The following is a 17,914-nucleotide window of genomic DNA, read 5'->3' on the forward strand; positions in this document are numbered from 1 at the left end:
AAGATTGGTATCAAAGAGCACACCCAGGTTCCTAACCGATGACGAAGACTTGACAGAGCAGCCATCAAGTGTTAGACAGTATTCTAGATTATTACGTGAGGATGTTTTTTGTCCAATAATTAGAATCTCAGTTTTTTCTGAATTAAGTAGTAGGAAGTTGCTAGTCATCCAGTTTTTTATATCAGCTATACATTTCCATTAATTTTGTGAACTGATAAGTTTCATCAGGGTGTGAAGAAATATAGAGCTGAGTATCATCAGTGAAAACTAATGCCATGCTTCCTAATGATATATCCCAAGGGTAGCACGGACAGAGTGAACAGCAACGGTCCTAGTTCTGAGCCTTGTGGTACACCATACTGAACTTGTAATCGATGAGACATCTCTTCATTTACTGCTACAAGCTGATAACGGTCAGATAAGTATGATTTAAACCATGCTAATGCAATTCCACTAATGCCATGCCAACATAATTTTCGAGTCTATTTAAAAGAATGTTGTGGTCGATAGTGTCAAATGCAGCACTAAGATCGAGTAACGCTAATAGAGAGATACAACCACGATCGGATGATAAGAGCAAATAATTTGTGACTCTAATGAGAGCAGTCTCAGTACTATGGTACGGTCTTAATCCTGATTGAAAATCCTCGCAGATCATTTCTTTCTAAAAAGGAACATAGTTGTGAAGATACTGCCTTTTCTAGTATCTTTGACAGAAAAGGTAGATTCGAGATCGGCCTGGAATTGACTAATTCTGTAGGATCAAGTTGTGTTTTTTTAACAAGCAGTTTAATCATGACAAAGATGAATTAATGATATTAAGAAGAGAATCAATGACCTCTGGAAGCATCTCTTTCAGTAGCTTAGTAAAGTAGGGTCTAACATACTTGTCGATTTAGATGATTTAACAAGTTTAGAAAATTCTTCCCCTCCTATAGTAATGAATGAATCGAATTTTTCCTTAGGGAGACTACAATGCACTCCCTGATGCAATACTGTAGTAGACGGTTGCATAGTTATAATTTTCTCCCTGATATTATCAATCTTATAAGTGAAGAAGTTCATAAAGTCATTACTGCTGTGCTGCTTGGAAACGTCTGGGCTTGAAGCTTTATTTTTCGTTAGTTTAGCCACTATTTCAAATAAATACCTAGGGTATTGTTTATTTTCTTCTAATAGAGTTGTAAAATAAGCAGATCTAGCAGCTTTTAAAGCCTCCCTGTATGCAATCGAGCTCTCTTTCCATGAAATGTGAAATACCTCGAGTTTTGTTTTCTTTCAGTTGCGCTCCATTTTTCTAGCTGCTCTCTTAAGGGCCTGAGTGTGCTCGTTGTACCACGGCGTTGGACTATTTTCTTTAATCTTCTTTAAAGCAGAACTCAGTAGCTTCGGGATTTCTTCGCTGTATTCTCGCTTTTTGCTCGCAGGTTTCTCTCTAGAGCTCCCCCCACAGCTTCGGAATAGATATTTGACAACACTGTTGTAAAAACTCGTTGGTGATTCTCAGACACCAGAGGCTATAGATCAACGACATTAAAGCAGATGGGACATTCTTTAAAACGTCTTCTTCATTCGGGTTCGGACAGCGTGAGGGAGCGCAATAATGACAGCATTTTAGCAGATTTCTTTTGGCCGTAAAGCAATTGTTTACATCGCGAGACCTGATATCACGCAAGACTTCCTGACGCAGCGGCCGGCGGCCCGCCGGCTCAAAGTTGCAAGTGCGTATTTTCCGCTCACGGGCACCAGGGGGGTGCGAAACGACCACCATTCAACCCAAAATAAGTAATATAACCATTCCAATGACTCCGAAGCTGTTCAGTTAAGGTAAAAAAAGTTACTTAGTTCACCTTTAAGCAACTGTGTCTAAAGTGCTGGAAAAGAGAGAGTTAAAAGTTTCTGTCGCAGTATCGAGTTCTTCTAAGCTATCTGGGATGCTGAGATGATGAAACTGATCAGGAAGATTATTAATAAAGCAATCTTTAGTGTCAGAAGTGATAGGTCTAACATATTTGTAACACGGAGTCGGCTTTGCAGCTTTGGCTAAATTAAGTGTACACAAGACTCGATAATGATCTGAGATGTCATCCCTCTGCTGCAGAATTTCAACGGCATCAACATTGATTCCGTGTGATAATATTAGATCTAGAGCATGATTACGACAATGAGTAGGTCCTGACACGTGTTGTCTAACTCCAATAGAGTTAAGAATGTCTTTAAATGCTAATCCCAATGCATCTTTTTCGTTATCTACATGTATATTAAAATCACCAACAATTAGGACTTTATCTGCAGCCAGTACTAACTCTGATAGAAAGTCAGCAAATTCTTTGATAAAGTCTGTATGGTGCCCTGGTGGCCTGTATACAGTAGCCAGCACAAATCTCAAACGTGATTTATCATTTACACTATATATTGTTACATTAAGCACCAACACTTCAAAAGAATTATATTTGAAACTAGACTTCTTAGTAATTCTGAAAATATTACTATAAATTACAGCAACACCTCCCCCTTTGCCTTTAAGATGAGGTTCATGTTTATAACAGTAATCTTGGGGGGTGGACTCATTTAAAGTCATGTAATTGTTTGGTTTTAGCCAGGTTTCTGTCAAACACAGCACATCTAGGTTATAGTCTGTAAACATATCATTAACAATAAGTGCTTTTGAAGTAAGGGATCGAATATTCAGCAACCCAAGCTGTATCATTTGCTCATTTGTATTATATCTGTTTTTTATTTGTTGAACATCAATTAAATTTTTATCCTTAGATGGGTTTGGAAGTTTTTTGTATGTCCTAATTCGGGGAACAGACACAGTCTCTATATGATCATATCTAGGTGAAAGAGTCTCTATGTGATGTGATTTATCTGACCTTGGTGACGTGAGACAGATAGCAGACGGTCGGTTTAGCCAGTCTGTCTGCTTTCTGACCTGAGCCCCAATTCATGTTTGAGCTCTAAGACTATGTGCCATATTACTAGAGAGAAGAGCAGCACCATCCCAGGAGGGATGAATACCATCTCTTTTCAACAGGTCAGGTCTGCCCCAAAAACTTTTCCAATTGTCTATGAATTCTATATTATTTTGCGGAGACCACTTAGACAACCAGCCATTGAGTGAGGACAATCTACTAAGTATCTCATCACTCCTGCCAACAGGAAGGGGTCCAGAGCAAATTACAGTGCCTGACATCGTACTTGCGAGTTCACACAGCCTCTTTAATGTTAATTTTAGTGATCTCCAACTGGCGGAGTCGAACATCATTAGTGCCGACGTGAATAATAATCTTAGAGAATTTACGATTAGCATTAGCCAGCACTTTTAAATTTGCTTTGATGTCAGGCGCTCTGGCTCCCGGCAAACATGTGACTATGGTGGCTGGTGTCTCTATTTTCACGTTCCATGTAATAGAATCGCCAATAACTAGGGTATATTCAACAGGATTCACAGTGGGTGTTTCACTGAGTGGGGAGAATCTATATGTTATGGTAATCAGAACGGAAGAGTGGTGTTTTGTCCCGCGATTACAGCGTCTCACTGTCACCCAATTGCCCTACTACACGTGCTCTACAGCCGGAACCGAACAATGTACAGAGTTCACTAAGCTAGTCGCATCTAAAAGCAGTATCTAAAGCCCTTGCACTCTTACAATTAACCTCGAATAAAGTTTGGATGCGTGTCTCTTGTTCTGAAATCTTCTCCGTCATCCTGACTATCTCCCTTTATCACATGTAAATCTTGTGCTGACAGAGAAGGCTATGCTATACATGTTACATGAAGTGCAAGTGACAATAAGAGGAGAAGATGACATGACTCACCGTGTTTGTTGACTGATCCTACTCACCTAAGTTGTTTGATGCACTCGTAAAAGCGTGTGAGAGAAAAAAATAAATAAAAAATAAATAAAGAGCGCACGGATGGCACGCTAACAGGCTAGCGAATTACTTGCGTGTTGTGTTAGCAATAACGATTTAGATTGAAGCTAGCGATGTCAGGTACAATACAATGTTTTTTGTTACTTTAAATTGTTCACTTTGTTCAAAACTGATTATTCTTTGTTCTTCAATAGCATTATTGCATACATTTAGTTTGTGTGAATCTTATTTCAGCAAATTACCTCTCATTTTAAGTGAAAGTGACAGCTAAGTATGTAACCCACCCATATTCAGAATTTGTCCTCTGCATTTAACCAATCCAAGTTAGTGCACAGTCATTAGGAACACAATAGTGAGTAAACACACACACACACACTGCAAACCTTGACACACACACCCGGAGCAGTGCGCACTCAGTTATTTCCCGCCAGTACTGAAATCAAACCAGCAACCTTTGGGTAACCAGTCGGACTCGCTATCCATTAGGTCATGACTACCCCACTGTTACATCTATCCCAAGACTGTGTTACAACTCACCACAGTAGTGGGTTAAGTTGTAACAACAGAAATCTTTGTGTTTGACAATAACTCACATAATCTGTGATTGTGTTGTACATCATGAGTTATATTTGTAGCTCAGACAAACGATTTTATACGATGTATAAAATTTTTAGAGATATAGCACAAACGACTGAGTTACCGCTGCTCAAGCAAAAGGTGTTACTTTCATCCCCGGTCTCCCCTAGACCTTATTTACAGCAACGCCATCTTTGATTTTTAACGGGAATGAGGGTTAACATACATCTCTTCTGTGGGTTATTTAATGTGCTTTTGGATTATTCTGCTGATGAAATATCTTTCCAAGAAATCTCAGTAGACAAAAAACTTTTTACAGGGGATGCTACTAAAAACACGGTAAGTCTATTCCTCACAGCCTTGCTTTCATACCTGTCATGGTGCTGCTCTGAATAAGGCCTATAACAGACCAGCGTGTAAAACTCTTGGATGTCTTTTAAAGAGTCTATGCCATGAACTTCACAAACCTGTGAAAATCCAGCATTTAGTTGATCCTGAGAAGCACTCATTGTAACCGTTGTAAACATGACAACAGCTTCTCCTTTCATAAGGGGGTTTGGCATCCCGACAGCTTTGTTTTCAGGTGGACGGTTGAAGAACACGACACTCGTGAATGCTGATTCCAGAATACTCTCCCAGAATCCAGCAAATCAGATGACGACTTCAAAACTCCTGAAGTGTTTCCCATTTTGTGTAACTTATGCTTCAGCACGTTCAGCATGACTGTTGTGTTCGTAAGTGAATTATATTGTCAATTCAAGTCAAGTCACCTTTATTTATATAGTGCTTTTTACAATACAGAATGTTTCAAAGCAGCTTTACAGTGATAACAGGAAAATAATGCAAAAAAAGTTTGTTTCTAGAAGAAAATAGCGTCAAAGTCAAGCTTAAAGGGATACTTCAGGATTTAGCATTAAGCTTTGTATTAGTAGAAAACCTGTAGTATTTTCGAATTACCGTGCTTTCCACCCTCATATCCCCCTGAGACGAGAGATTTATGTATTTTTTGTCTGAAAAAAATCCTCCGATGATGCAAAAATCGTTTTTGGATTTTTTGACCAGAGGCTAAAGACTACAGCCAGTAGTAGGGGCTGTCCCGCATGTTTTCAACCCGCCCATAGAGGGTGGGATCTCACTCACAGAATGTACACATAGTGTCAGTCATCTTTTTTTGGAAGCTAAGCTAGCAGGCTCTTGTTCTGTGGAGAAAGCTGAGTAGTAGGAGAAAGCTGAGTAGTAGGGGTTACCATCCTCTTTTTCCCGGACATGTCCGGCCGTCGAGATCGTCCAAAATGTCCAGGATTCGGCTTTTGCTTTCTGCAGTCGCCATTTATTGTTTATAATTATAATTCGTTACATTTATATAGCGCTTTTTCTGAGACCTCAAAGCGCTTTACATAGAAGGGGGGAATCTCCTCAACCACCACCAATGTGCAGCATCCACTTGGATGATGCGACGGCAGCCATATTGCGCCAGAACGCCCACCACACACCAGCTTACTGGTGGAGAGGAGACAGTGATGAAGCCAATCAGTATATGGGGATGATTAGGAGGCCATGATGGACAGAGGCCAAGGGGCAAATTTGGCCAGGATGCCGGGGTTACACCCCTACTCTTTTTCAAAGGACATCCTGGGATTTTTAATGACCACAGAGAGTCAGGACCTCGGTTTAACGTCTCATCCGAAGGACGGACATCCACACATTTACATGCACACCTTTTGTTTCAATCTAACTGAATTCATTCCGATTGGTGAATCTGAATGTAGTGTTTACATGAACGCTAAACAAGTGATCGGTTGATGTGCGTTTATTTATTTTGGCTCCTGCGATGGGTAGGGAGGTGTCCCATCCTGTGCGTAGAGCCGACCAGATGAACCAGTTGTTTCCAGTGCTGACGGTCTTGTGCCAGCTGCTCTGCATCCTCCACAGCAACTCCATGTTGTTGGAGGTCGCCCGCAAGGACGTCAAGCCATCGGGTCCGGGGTCTACCTCGTGGTCGTCTCCAGCCTGCGGCCCTGGGATCAAACTGGAGAATGGCTCTCGTCGGATGGTCAGGAGGGAGCCGGAGGACATGGCCGAACCAGCGGGTGCGACGTTGCGCAGCCAGGCAGGATGCTCTGGGCTGGCACGTGCGGGCTCTAAGCACTTGATTGGAAACCCGCTGGGGCCACCTGATGTTCTCGATGGTTCTGAGAGCCCTGCTATCGAAGCCATCTAATCTTGCAGCCAGTGTCTTATTTAAGGGCCAAGTCTCCGAGCCATAAAGCAGGATGGAGAGTACTGCTGAGTTGTAAATCCGGAGCTTCGTCTTGCGTGAGATGGTCTGGTGCCGCCAGAGTGGTTTCCAGAGGGACTGCAGGGCTGACGCAGCCAGGGCTCTTCTGCGGGTAATCTCTGGTTTTAGGTCCCCGTTGTCTGTCACTATGGATCCCAGATACACAAAGTTCTTGACAGGCTCTACAATGTTATTGCCAAGCCGCAGGGAAGGTGGATGTGGTCTGTCACCGACATACATGAACTTGGTTTTCGTCCAGCTCACCTGAAGGCCAAGCTTCTCAGCCTCTTCACTGTATATACCCAGAGCGTCTCTCAGCTGGCTGTAGGACGTGCTGAGCAGGATGGTGTCGTCAGCATACTCCAGGTCAGTCAGGTGGTAACTGCCGAAGGACACTCCGGGGACCCGCTCACAATCCCTGGACATCAGATGGTCAATGATGCAGTTGAAGAGGTCAGGAGCAGCCACGCAGCCCTGGCGAACGCCACTGGAGATGGGAAACCAGTCTGAGTCTCTGCCGTTGATGCGGACACAGCTCTGAGCGTTGCTATAAAGCAGCTTGATCAGGGCAACAATCTTGGGTGGTGCTCCAAGGGCATGTAGAATACTCCACAGTGAAGTGTGGCAAACGGTGTCAAAGGCAGCCTTCAGATCTATGAACCCGATGTAAAGATGGCGATCTTTACGGAATTCATAGGTCTTTTCTATCAGCAAGCGAATGGCGGAGATTTGGTCTGTTTTAACATTGCTAAGAAAATTCCCGCTCCTCCGTGAGAGATACAAGACTCACACGCTCATCAGTGATCACGCCACCGGCCTCGCACCGTTCTCCCACGGCCCTCAGTCTTGTCCTGCTTGCCACAGTAAACATAATGAATGGCGACTGTAGAACGCAAAAAGCCGAATCCCAGACATTTTGGGCGATCTCGAAATCCCGGGCAGACTCGTCAGACTCGTCACGGAGACTCACGCGCGCTCTTACCGGTAGGCGTGGCTTGGGAGTGGCCTCGTAGAGCAAGTGAATTCTGGGAGTTGTTGTCTTTCATCCACATAAGCCAAAAATAAATTTTCTGTCTTATCTGTCTAGAATGCTCCAAATTCTAAAATAATTTCACATTTCTTCTACATAAATGACCCATTTTAAATACACATTCATCTTTCCAGAGGTGAAGTATCCCTTTAAGTAAGTTCAGTGAAGTTTCTTTTTTGTTGTAAAAAAGTTATTCATTTAGTTCATCATTTATATATATATATATATAGCCGCTCTGGAGAAAACAGTGATGCTATCGTCCAGTTCAGTTCAGTTCTCATATAATGGTGTCAATGCAGGCAGATCTCTCGTCTCAGGGGGATATGAGGGTGGAAAGCACGGTAATTCGAAAATAATATTGTTGAATATTAAAGGGATAGTTCACTCAAAAATGAAAATTGTGTCATCACTTACTCAACCTCGTGTTGTTCTAAACCTGTATGGGTTTCTCTGTTCTGCTGAACACAAAAGAAGATATTTTGAAGAATGTCGGTAACCAAACAGTTGATGTGTCCATTGACTTCCATAGTGGGAAAAAAAATACTATGGAAGTCAATGGACACATCAACTGTTTGGTTATAGACATTCTTCAAAATATCTTCTTTTGTATTCAACAGAACAGAGAAACCCATACAGGTTTAGAACAACACGATGTTGAGTAAGTGATGATACAATTTTCATTTTTAAGTGAACTATCCCTTTAAATGTACCTTACCTACGTCTGAATCCAATGATTGTGTCACATCCTGTCTACTGAGATACCTTTGTCTGATTTTTAAAGGCAGCATTTTTTTTTTTTTTTTTTTAAACATTCAAAAAATGTATATGATTTTTTTTTGGGGGGCTTTGAAATCAAATATTGCTCAACGGGCCATAAAAATAGACCCAGGTGGGATTACCTTCTGAAGAAAGCCACTACATGCCAAGACAAAGTCCACTTTCATCACTTTACAAGCAACAGTGGCTGGATTCTCATCCACAGTTAGTGTAGTTTATGGTCAGGCTCCGCCCACAGGTGCTTCAGGTGTTGCTGGAAGCATCACTCAGCTATGGGCCCTTTAATAGGCTGATAAATACAGCAATAAAAAATAAAATAAAAAAAAAACCTTTTTAAAATATACAATTCCATTCAAAGTACGAATTTTTAAGGGAATTAATAGTCTTATTTAGAAAGGATACATTTAATTCAAAATCAAAAGTGACCGAAAAGACATTTATAATATTACAAAAGATTTATTTTTCAATTAAATCCTGTTTTTTTTTTGTTTTTTTTCATTCATCAAGGAAACCTAAAAAACAAACAAAAAAAACATGGATAATAATCAGAAATGTTTCTTGAGTATCAAATCATTAGAATGATTTCTGAAGGATCATGCGACACTGAGGACTGGAGTAATGATGCTGAAAATGTAGCTTTGATTGTAGGAATAAATAACAGATTTAGATTTAAATCTGTCGAAAAATATAGATTTTATATTTTTGTTTTATCAAGAGGTTTAATTATTGTTTTTGCATTCTTTTTTATTGTATTATTGGTCTGGATCAAATTATTTTTTTTTGACAATTCATGTTGATGGGCGTTTTCAAAATTGCTGGGGGTGCAGTTGAATACAAGTCACTTGCATTTAATATCACACTTCAAGAGTTCATTCTCTTATAAACTAAAGTCGACCCAGTATTAAACACAGTGACGTGTCATTTTGGACCCCATGAAGGTCAGCAAAGACTAACTATATTTCAAAATAAAACAATAGCCCACCAGTAGGTGATTTATGCTGAGTATATTTTTCTTTTGGTGACCTAAAAGATATAGAAGAATCCATAAAGAGATGAATAATTGCTGTCATAAATCACTCCCTTATTTATAAAACTCCAGCCGAGAGGGTTCATCAGCCAGCCAATGGGGTGGAGCAGATGTGTCCCACCAAACACAGGCACGTGCCTCACACCTGCTTAGAACAACTCTATGGTGGCCAAGGGGCATCAGTGCCCCCTTTGAGATGGGGGGGGGGGGGGGGGGGGGGAATTAGTATTTGACAGTTTTTGAAGGACCTTAATTGCTCAAATAGATCTTTATCTTGCCTTGCAGAACCATAGACCACTAAAACTAATCGGTTACACTTTATTTTAAGCTGTCATTGTTACAGTGTAATTATATATTTAAGTACTGAGTAATATTAAGCAACTACATGTACTTACTATAGGGTTAGGTTCAGGTTCAGGTTCAGGTTCAGGTTTATTGATATAGCCCATTTCATACACAGAACGGTAACCCAATGTGCTTTACATCATCATAACAATAAAAATATAATTAAAACAAGTTAAAATAAAATACAAGTTCAGTCAGTCAGTAAATCAAATACAAAACATCAAATACAAAACATCAAATACAAAACATCAAATACAAAACCCCCCGATTAGTAAAAGGCATCAGAGAAAAGTTTAGTTTTTAGTCTAGATTTAAAAATAGAGATAGAAGGAGAGGTCTTAATATCCATTGGAAGAAGGTTCCAAAGACGAGCCGCATAACAGCTGAAAGCTGCCTCTCCTTGCTTAGTACGAGCACTGGATTGTACCAGTTGAAGTTTTCCTGCTGATCTAAGTGATCTTATAGGGCTATAAGTTTCAAACATTTCTGTTATATAGAGAGGTCCTTGGCCATTTAATGATTTAAAAAGAAGAAAAAGGACTTTAAAATCAATTCTATAAATCACTGGTAACCAGTGTAGAGATTTAAAAATAGGAGTAATATGTTCTCTTCTTTTGGTTCTGGTCAATAGCCTTGCGGCTGCATTTTGAATTATTTGAAGAGGTTTTATTGTTTTTTTAGGAAGCCCAGTGAAGAGACCATTGCAGTAATCAACCCTGCTGGTAATAAAAGCATGAATAAGCTTTTCTAAATCCACTGTTAGTATGAAGTTTTTAACCTTTGCAATGTTTTTTAAATGAAAAAAACCCCGATTTTGTAACTGCCTTCATGTGGCTTTTGAAGCTTAGGTCGCTATCAATAATTACCCCTAGGTTCTTAACGGTTTCTGCTACCTCAAAACCTTTTGATTCCAGTAGTGTGGCAGTCTTTAATAGTTTAGGTTAGGGTGGATTAGGATTTGGTTTAGGGTTAGCTGCATGTAATTATGAATAATTTACTGTTATTACTATGGTAAGTACATGTAACATATGTAACAAGGACACTGTAAAATAGTGTTACCAACAAATCTAAGTTTTTTATGCATGAGCTGCACTTATTAAAACTCTTACTGAGGGATCATTAAATGGGGTCTTTGTGCTTTTATTGTCCCCATTTGAAATGTATCAGCCTTTAGGTGAAATCCAAGTAATTATTTCAATGATTAACAATAAGCAGTGTCAATTATATATATATATATATATATATATATATATATATATATATATACATAAATGAGGAGGCACAAAGGCAAAACAACTTCTTTGAGTTGGTTTGACAGGGCTGGAAAACTCAGTTGGGGTTAAACACTGACAGTAAAAATTGCTTCATTTAGACTGATCACCCTCAGACAAGAAATCTTTGTCCTTAGAAAGGGTGGAAAAGCCCATCAAAAGACATTAGTGTCTTTGTAAAGAGACGGATTCTTCCGCATGATGTTTTATCACCTGTCAAACAGGGAAACCATACTGTCTTCCCTAGCTGGAAATCAACCAGAAACACTGACATATGTATAAATAGAGCAGATTTATTTATAAAAACATTTCCACAAAATATATTTGTTAAATCACTTATGTACACTACAAAAAAAAAAAAGGACAAGTGCATTGAAAAAAATCTGCCATGTATGGTTTCACAGGAAGAACTACATCTAAACAATACAATTTTGATAAATACAGATCGACAGATCAAATCTTCTCCAGTGTTAAAAACAACTTTGACCTATAACGGAATGGTTATTATTACAACAAACTAACAGTGTTCATTGTCACAAAGAGGCTTACAAAAAAATATATCTTCATCTTTAACAATACAAAAATGTTATTGTACAAATTTCAACGTAGGTCCTTAAGCAGACCTGGTAGTTGGTTGTAGGTAACCCAGACAGCAACATAGTTTTGGCCCAGATCCGGCCCACATCTGGTACACATGGATTCCACACAGCCCAGATGTGGGCCGGATCTGGACAGTATGTTGCTGTCTGGGAATAATCAATATTCCCATTAACTTGACATTCTTGGAATTGACTAGGGGAGTTTGTTTTATCAAAATAACATAACAGGACATAAAGAACATATGCCTTGGCATATCATGCCCACAATTGCACTTATGAAATGTGTTCATTCAGCAGTCTTTTTGTATTGTATTGTAGAAGCTCATGGACCCCACTGGGGTTTGAACCTACAGCCTTTTCCAGCTTAACCACTAAGCCACGGCACTGCCTGCTGAGCCAGCGATCTGTGAAGTTTAGGCTATTTTGAAACACAGTGGTTGGTTTCAGTCTGGTCTAAGATCATCTCGGACCAGCAACAAACCACCATAATAGCTTAAGGTGGTCAACAGACCAGCAAGAAACTAGCAGCCATGTTCCAAAATACATGTGGGCCTAAACTGGGTTTTCCAGCAGTCACGAGAAGAAGTTCCCTTGGAAAGTTTGGGTGCAGGATAGTAAAATCTCATCAGTAGCGATCAAACCAAGTGGTGAAGTCCAGCAGCTCTTGGTCTTCTGAGCTGAGGTGCTCGTAACTCCCTTCATCGGACGAATAGGACGAGTGCGGCGACTCTGGATCTGCGGAGTACGAGTTCGAGAGCGTCGGCGACGGAACGCCGCACTGGAAAGCGGCAGAGATCGCGTCGTGCTCGTCTAGCAGCTGCTGCAACGCGCGGATGTACTCCACCGCCGAGCGCAGCGTTTCAACTTTACTCATCTTCTTATTGGCCGCGCCGTTAGGGACGTGTTGACGCAACGTCTGGAATCCCATGTTGACCTGTTTGACTCGGTTCCTCTCGCGTTCGTTGCGTCGCGCCACTGCGACGGGCTGCTGCTGCGGGATGGTGTATCCCAGCCCGTTGAACGTGAGTCTCCGCTTGCAGCGCAGGAGTTCCGGTGAGCTCGAGCGCTGTCTTTTCAGCACCTTCAACTTGGTTTGACTCGGGAGCGCGCACTCTTGCAGGGTGATGGACGCGTTGCATGCACTTTGCGCCAGTTGCGTTGCAGTATTCATCTCTTTTGGTAAGTCTAGTGTAACAAGAAATCCACTATCACTGTCACACACACACACACACACACACACACACACACACAAAGTGTGACCTCATGCGACTCTCGTGCCTTTCGCGTGGTCGTTCGGGAGTATTGTGGTCCGAGTCTCGCTGTCCCTCGTATCTGATACAAACTTTGGCAGCCCTCTGCTTTTTCAACACGCGTCCGACACCCCACCCCCTTTGAAGACGCACGCTTCTTGCGCGAGACTCCGCCCCCGCCGGGTGACGCTCCGCGAGCCGGGCGCGTGGCTCCGCGAGCTCAATAAACAATCGGACGCTTTCACTGCGCCAGCACGCGCTGTGTGCTCATTTACATCCCAATATCTACAGCCTCAAAGCCTATTGGTGGATTCAAACGCTTTTAAACTGAATGACAGAGACCACAAAATGTGCTGAATAAAAGGTGAATGGCTTTATAGATGCTTTTGAAAAGAAACTAAAATTCTTTGAAAGCGTTCAGTTTAGATTTGTCCTCTTGTGGTCTGTCACATCAAATACAAATTCACTTACAAAAATACCAACATACAGAAATGTAATAAAATATAGACTATGAATTGGGCTGCATGTAAAAGGCATTGATTGTGATTATCAGCGGAATCAAAAAGTCTAAGATCAAAAATGAAAATGCATGCTATTGACTTTGATTCAAAATATAGAAGAAAAAACAGCATAATTTTAAAATCCAGCGCTTATATGGCACAGTAGCCACTCAAGCTGGAACCTGGTGATTGCGTAGTTTCATGATTTGAGTTCCAAAGAGAAAGCACGTCTGACAAATTTGCTTACCTTTAAATATTGACCTTGCAAAAGCTTAGGAATCGTAAATCCTGTTTATTTTACATAATACCTTTTCTTTGATTTTCTTTTTTCAAAATCCAATCTTTTACAGAATAAAAAAAATGCTTTTCACAATGTGGTCTCAGATCTTTGGAACTTACTGTACATATTATTTGTATATAATGTTATGTGATAAAATATCTATTTGTGACATACAAACGATATTGAAATACTGAAATGTCATCTGCCCCTGCAAGTGTCTTTCTGAATGAAAAGTCATCTGTGGACTTTTGTTGTTTATCTGATTCTTTAGCACAGGTCTCGCTATTTCTATTCTATTTTTAAAAATATCCCCATATACTTTTGAAAGTGAATGGAATGCATAAGCCTATACATTTTATTGACAGCCTAAAGTCGTCATGACAAATGAAGACAGCCTGTGCTGCAGACCTGACAGTTTGTTGTTTTATTTGCTCAACTAATACCTCCTGTTATTTATTAGGCTACTGTTTCTCATGGTAGTTGCAGTAGTAGAAAGCCTATATAGTTAAATATTGGTGTGTTTGCAGAAATCTGACTCCCTCTAGTGGTAAAAAGAGGCAATGCTACCCAAACATTGCTTTAAAAGTCTTGCTAGGATTGTATTTTGCTCCACATTCTGATAATTTTTGAACAATAAAATGAATCGCTAAAACATATAATACATTTTTTGATGCATTAGTTTAACTAACAATGGACTTAGCAATGTTTACTGTTTTTGTTAATTTAGTTTAATGTTAATTAATGTTAACTGAATAATATGGTTCATTAATCCATAATTGTTTCATATATTATATTTATGTCACACACACACACACACACACACACACACACACACACACACACACACACACACACACACACACCTTTTACTCACCCGCTTCGAATGTTATCACTCGATTGATTGGATATCAGTGGTTATCAGCTTACATATATGGGCCAGAAGGGGCCTCCTACCGGCGAGCTGGATTCCTCTGGGATTGGATCTGGAGTCTTCTGTATTTGTCGGTGATTAACCATGTGGATGGATGATAACAGCCTTCTGAGCCTACCAGTAGTCTTGTCGGTGGTTAACCATGTAGATGGATAATAACAGCCTTCTGAGCCTATCAGTAGTCCTTCTCTTGTATATTTTGTCGGTAATTAACCATGTGGATGGATGATAACAGCCTTGTGAGCCTACCAGTAGGCGCAGGAGGCCCCTTCTGGCCCATATATATAAGCTGATAACCACTGATAACGGCCATTCAATCGAGTGATAACATTCGAAGCGGGTGTTTTACTTAACTATCTAAATTTGGACATTCCATAGACGTAATGGTTTTTATACTGTACAAATATTCTGTCCCCTTACACTAACCCCACCCTTAAACCTACTCATCACAGAAAACTTTCAGCATTTTTACATTTAAAAAAACAAACATTTAATTACTTTATTTTTATACCAGATTTAAAAAATGAGGACTTCCCTAAAGGGACATTTTTGGAGATTTTGTCAGGTTTTGGTCACTTCTGGGTACAAATTTGTCTCCAAATTATAGTTAAGTAGGTACACACACACACACACACACACACACACACACACACACACACACACACATACACATACTCGTAACTCAATGCATGTAGGCATTTAGAAATGGTCAAAATGATCTGCTGAAGTTCAAACTGAGCATCACTTTGGGCCCCTTTGTACCATTTGAGCTTCATTTAAACTCCACAGCCTGTTGCTGACCATGTCAGTCCCTTTCTGACCACAGGTTTCCCATCTTTAAACGGCTGCTTCCAGCAGTATAACACACCATGTCACAAAACTCAAATCATGGTTTCTTGAACATGACTGCAGAGTTCACTACTCAAATGGCCATCAAAGCCACCAGATCTCTTCTGGTTACAATTAACTATTAATATTAGGTAATTGACTAATTAACTAATGTTAATAACATAACTATTATGATAATTATTATTTCTGGTTACTAAATAATTATGAAACTTCCATTTCTATTGTGGAGGAGTTTTATCACCAGCAGAGGGCAGAATTGGACAAGATGAAAACAACCGTTGATCATTAGTAGACCTTCAGTTACCAGTCCATTAATGCAACAATTACCATAACTTGCTAAAATCCAAAACTAGTTGTCACACTGTCTGTTGTTATCATATTATATATGTTTACCTGTTAAAATGTACATTCACAAAAATAGTCAAGTAGTTTTAGAATAATAGGATAAAAAGTGGTATACAACTACTTTGGTGGTGAAAGATCACACAGTTTTGTCCAGCTGAGATTTCAGCAATGGTGTTCTGAATAAATAGGTTTTTATTTCCATGCAGTCACAGGTGTCTGACACTTTCTCTCTATTTTTCATGAAATCACCAAAAAGGGGATATGAAAACACTATATTGCTTGATGTAGGCTAGGAGCACCCTGTCAGCTGACTGTGGTCAAGATACTTTAGTACTGGGGAAACAACCAAACACCGGAGGAAAGCTCTTCCTAGGAGTCTGTAGAGAGAAGTGCACCCTTACTCTGAGATTCATTTCCTTTTTCCACTGCTAAACAACACACACATGCACTCCAAACTTCAAGAGAAAGTGCAGTGAACGTGCAATATTAATAACAGCACTGTCATAGTTCTCTCAGGTTCCTCTCTTACAGCTGCCCTGCCAAATACATGAGGACAGTGTGCAGAAACACACCTGTTCAAGACACTACACGCATCACTGAAACTGTGCTCTCATGACATCAATCCCTCTTGACCAAAGGTTGCAATTGAATCACTGTATTCAATCAAATAAAACAGAATATTGCATTTAGATGTATATTGGACCAATATCAGACTTTAATTTCTTTAATGTTGAGCATTTTAAATGACTAGCATTAACCCTCTGTCCCAAAGGATTTAGAAATAGCACTGAAAATATACTTAAAGGGATGAAATGATGTCATCATTTATTCTCCATTATGTCATTCGTCCAAACATGTATGACTCTTTTTTTCCCAGTGGAACACAAAGAAGATCTTTTGAAAAATGTCTGGTTTTGTCCATACAATGAAATTCAATGGGGTCCAAATGCAGTGTTTTGGACCTCATTGACGTTGCGGTCAAAATGGCCCAAACAACAGTAAACAGAGCAAATGTAATAGATGTTATATTGAAATTGTGACAGTATTATTATTTAACACATATTATGGGGTAACAGTAAAGTTAATCTCAACTAAATAGGTGTAAAAAAAAAAAAAAAAAAGTCGACGAGGGTAAAACTAAGGTAAGTCAAGGCCTTAAGCATATTTGTCTGGATGTTTTCTAGTAAATCACTGTATTGTCTGATTCACACGTCAGAGAAGGGTGCGTGTAACAAAAGACATTCCATTGTAATCTGAGCAGTGCTAGTTATGATACATCATACTGTTAAAGTTCATAAGTGCTTTCCCATGATGAATATGATGCAGGATCTGTTTGAACTCTGTACTTACAGTTCTATGTACACAATAGGCAATATCTTAAGTAGGCCTACATGTTGATAAGACATTACAATCACAATAAACAAGGCCTTTGTGTCAAAATATCATTTGACAATATGCAGCATTGAGCAATCACAAAAGAAGTTGTTTTGAATGTTAAATTGGCATACAAGTACATACAAATTCAAAAATAGTGTTCAGTTTCTATCACATCTCTCTCTCTCACATCCGTACAACACTAAAAAGCAATAATATGTAGGGGTCTAGGGGTCACGGAAAACTTCAACAGTAATACTGTCATAAAAAATTACAAGAACTGTTTTCTAAATAAAATGTATTCCTGTGCTGGCAAAGTTGAAATTTTCCAGTCTTCAGTGTCATTCATTATTCTTATTATCATGGTTGTGCTGCGTATTATTTGTCACAAAGTATTTTGAACGAGTAATAATATTATCTAGACAATATTTTAATTATTTTGTACTACAATGGCATGCCAGTTAGGCCTATTTTATTTTTAAACATCGCTTTGTCTTTATAATATCACACTTACTTACTAGTGTCATCATATTTTGGTGTCCTTTGCATCAAAAAAGTTTTAATACCCCCGAGTCTTATGACTAAAATAAATGAAAGTGGAGG

At 39.6% G+C, this 17,914-nt stretch overlaps 1 protein-coding gene across 2 annotated transcripts in view; it reads right to left on the reverse strand.

Moving 5' to 3' along the window:
- The window catches only part of LOC309491102 (achaete-scute homolog 1b-like), a 29,496-nt gene extending 14,555 nt beyond the window's left edge, over positions 1-14,941 (reverse strand). Inside the window, exons 1-2 of one of the 2 annotated variants that reach the window (XM_082160548.1) lie at positions 14,687-14,924; positions 11,036-12,967 (exon numbers count right to left, since the gene is read on the reverse strand). In XM_082160548.1, coding sequence (XP_082016674.1) covers positions 12,408-12,953 — 546 coding nt within the window. In that variant the 5' untranslated portion in view covers positions 12,954-12,967; positions 14,687-14,924 and the 3' untranslated portion in view covers positions 11,036-12,407. Of the gene's footprint in view, positions 1-11,035; positions 12,968-14,686 lie in introns of those variants that run through there. The other variant, XR_014202914.1, reaches the window with a different exon arrangement.
- Positions 14,942-17,914: the final 2,973 nt, after the last annotated feature.

The sequence above is a fragment of the Leuciscus leuciscus genome, assembly GCF_965113295.1.
Source record: "Leuciscus leuciscus genome assembly, chromosome: 25".
NCBI classification, from domain to species: Eukaryota; Metazoa; Chordata; class Actinopteri; order Cypriniformes; family Leuciscidae; genus Leuciscus; species Leuciscus leuciscus.